This window comes from Neltuma alba, unplaced genomic scaffold (assembly GCF_004799145.2).
Source record: "Neltuma alba isolate B1F8T4 unplaced genomic scaffold, ASM479914v2 tig00012135_pilon, whole genome shotgun sequence".
Classification (NCBI taxonomy): domain Eukaryota; kingdom Viridiplantae; phylum Streptophyta; class Magnoliopsida; order Fabales; family Fabaceae; genus Neltuma; species Neltuma alba.
In genome coordinates this window covers 150,212-153,935 of record NW_021636686.1, presented here as the reverse complement: position 1 = coordinate 153,935, position 3,724 = coordinate 150,212, and the positions used below count along the sequence as shown (strand labels likewise).

Sequence of the window (3,724 nt, the reverse complement as noted above, 5' to 3'; positions counted from 1 at the left end):
GGAAAAAAATGGATAAATATAAGAGATAAAGTGGATTGAGGTCTTATATTTAGGACCAAAATAAAAGTTAAATAAGGTCTTATATTAAAGGCTGTAAGTGGCAGTTGAATAGAATGACGAGATGCCTAAGTTCTTATTCAGGTATAATTAGAGGGGAAATTTAGAGAAAATGGCAAATTCGTAACTAACAAATTTGAACTTTTTTTACATTCCTGGTTTTTTTTCCTTGCAGGGTCAAAAGCTGATTTTTGTAAATCTCAGATTGCATATATTTGGCAAAAAAGAATTAAAAAGAGCAATATCACTCACTTTGTGGAATCATCATAAGTGAGGTCGAGTTTTTATTCATTTCGCACTCATCAATCCGATTGTAACTTTAGGAGTGCTTACATGTTATACTTATCTTTTTACTTAAAAGTGTACTGTTCCGAAAAGGATTGTAATGATCTTGGATATAGTGGAAACCCTCGGTATCAGAGGGCTTTCACGTTAAATCTGGTATCATTTTTACTTTTATACATTGATAGAATGGAGGTAGAGAAGCTCTTTTTTTTTTTTTTTAATATTTTGATATTTGACAAATCAAATACTCTAAATTTGACCTGCATAATCTACATTGTAAAATATAGGTGAAAACTTGCAGGAAATTTTAATGACGCGTAAACACGTTTGGAAATAGATACACTAGAAATGAACACTAGTTATGGGACCTTTGATGAACTCTATAGCTTGAGCTTATCAAATTTTATCAAATATATAGTAAATTGTGAATGTCCTAAGTCGAACTCTTGAGGAGCTAAAGTTCTCTGGAAAATCAGTGAGTTGAGTGCTTCAACAAATTAAAATGAAGAAAAATTATCTTATTCAAATAATTGGTTCAAAAATTTTCAGAGAGTACGAAACACAGTTGCTGAAATCGAATTGATGAGAGAGAATGCAATCAAATTCGAAAGAACACGCAAACAAATCTTAACAACCGCACTTGAAAAAAGAGAGAGAAAGTTAGAGAGAGAAGCTGTGAGAGTGAACATGAATGCTGAGGATTCCGTGTCCCGGAAGCAACCACCTGATCGTCCTTTGGGAGATCACACAGTTGCAGAAGGGAGAGCTAGTACCATTCCAAGCACTGAAGAGAGAAACGCGATAAGGGAAAACCTGGAAGAACAAAGAGAAGTTTCAAAAATGGACAAAGAGTTGCTGGAAAACAGGGGGAAACTACAAAAAATAGTAGGAAATTTCACCGGAGATAGTGTTTTGAAACCGTGACACGAGGACTGGATGGAAGAAGAGATGGAAGTTCCAGACTTGGTTGCACAGGAACCCATCACCTATAGGGAGATACTGAAACCAAGATCAGGAAAAGAAAAGGAGAAAAGCGAGAAGAACAGAGAAGATGTGGAAGAGGATTGGGACGGAAGCCTCCTTGTGTATGATGATGCTGATCTAAAGGAGGGAGTCACCATTGTTAATACTGAAAGAGGCCCAGAGATCACTTTCTCGGAGGCTGAAAGAAACAGACTGGGGAAGAAATGGTAGAGTACGCTAATTGTGAAGTTACTAGGAGGCTCGATGGGTTTCATGAGGATGAGGAGGATAGTGCAGGCAATGTGGGGAAAGACAGGGACTGTGACATTATCCGATATCGGTAATGGGTACATGACTGCTACTTTTACAGATATAGATGACTATTATTTTGCTCTAGAGGGTGGCCCCTGGCTAATTCAAAACCATTACCTCACGGTACAAACATGGAAAAGCAATTTCAACCCCTGGAATGAAAAAATTCAAAAAGTCACAGCCTGGGTCCGGCTTCCTGGTTTACCTGGGGACTACTATGATAAAAAATTCTTCTACAACCTGGGGAGCCAAATAGGTACGCCTATTAAGGTTGATGAAATGACCTTAACAAGAGCAAGAACCATGTATGCCCGTTTGTGTGTGGAGATTGACCTGAATGTTCCCCTCTTATCGGCTTATAGTATAGATGGGAATAAGCTCAGAATAGAATACGAGGGACTGCACCTCATATGCTTTCACTATGGAAAATTTGGGCACGATGCTGACCACTGCCCAGCAAAACCATCATCCGAGAGAGAGACGACAAAAGCAAAAGAGAAGGAAACTGAGAAGAGTACCGGAGCAGGAGAACACAGCCGGAAAAGTAAGGAGGAGCAATCGGCGGTGTATGGAGGGTGGATGGTGGTACAGAACTCGAGAAAAGGAAGAAAAGGGGTACCTAGGACTGACAAGATAGAGGTGGGTCAGAGTAGAGGCGGCCGAAGAGACGGAAAAACAAGCAGTGAGTCCAGATTTGCTGTCTTAGAAGATGAGCCAGTGGCAGAGATGGAACGAAATCAGGAGAGTACGGAGAGAAGAGCTCTGAAGGATACCTCAAATGAGAAAAAGAAAGCAGAAGAAGGGGGAAAAATAGAGCGGCGAGTAGGAAAAAAGAGGGTTATGGTAAAGCGAAAAAGGTGGAGGAAAAGATTGGTGACGCTTCAATGAATCCAGTTGCGAGTACGTTAAGGGAGTCAAAGGGGGGAAATAAAAATCAAAGGAACTCTCAAAAGGGGGAGGCCCAAAACAAAAACAGAACGAGGGACATTATAATGGGCCAGGATGAGGAGCTGAAAAATGGGCCAGAAAAGGAGAGAACTGAAGTAATGCTAGAGCAACGAGAGGAGAATGGGCAACAGGGAAACAGTGAGGGAATGGAGATAGAAGCCCACATAATGGAGAATTTTCTTGAAAGCCTACCGCAGACAGGTGGGGAGAACCCCCTGATAGATTATGCGGAACCACCTGACCCAAATGAGGTTACAGGCTACTTGAGTTTGTCGAACGTGGAAAAAATAATATGTGATGAGCAGCTGAAAGAGAATAATAGAGTGGAGCCGAAAGGAGGAGTTGGGCACATGACAGTGTCGAATTGAGCTAAGCTAGTCGTGATTAGCTTCAAGTCTTAATGATTCTAGTATGGAATGTGCGAGGGGCCGCCGGAAAAGATTTCGGTATCGCCCTAAAAGAAGTGACAAGGAGGTTTAAACCTCGAATAGTAGTATTAGTTGAGACAAGATGTAGCGGAGAGAATGCTCAAAAAGTGATCCGAAAGATGGGTTTCAAGTACCAAGCTGTGGTAGAAGCCCAAGGAATGTCTGGTGGGATTTGGGTACTTTGGAAAGATGATGAGATTCGTATAAGAGTGCTTCAATCAGATAAACAATTCCTTCATTGTCAAGTGGAAGGTATGGGTAAAGAAGAGTGGATCTTCACAGCAACGTATGCAAGCCCCAAAGAGATGGAGAGGAAAATACTCTGGGAAAAATTAATAGAAATCAGCAAGAAAATGGACAAGCCTTGGCTTGTTGCGGGAGACTTTAATGACATTAGGACCCACGAAGAACAGAGAGGAGGAGGGAGTGGGGACGCAAGAAGGATGGCCAGATTTAATGAGAACATTGAAAGATGTAGACTGTTAGAGATGGGAGCAGAAGGGCCCAAGTTCCCTTGGAAAGGCCCAATAACTCAGTTTGGAAATAGACTTTATAAAAGGCTGGACCGGGCATTATGTAACACGTCTTGGAGGAATCAGTTCAGTGAAGCTGTAGTGAAAGTTGGCCCAAGACTGGAATCTAACCACCACCCCTTGTTGATAGCTTTAACAGTGAACAGGGGAAATAGAAAGAATAGGCCTTTTCGGTTCGAAGCAGCCTGGTGTAAACAC

General features: G+C 41.4%; 1 protein-coding gene across 1 annotated transcript; it reads left to right on the top strand.

Annotated features, from left to right (window-relative positions):
• The first annotated feature begins 1,569 nt into the window (after positions 1-1,569).
• On the top strand, positions 1,570-2,505 carry LOC114723332 (uncharacterized). Its single transcript, XM_028909527.1, has one exon. It carries the CDS (start codon positions 1,570-1,572, stop codon positions 2,503-2,505), a length of 936 nt encoding a protein of 311 aa, XP_028765360.1.
• Positions 2,506-3,724: the final 1,219 nt, after the last annotated feature.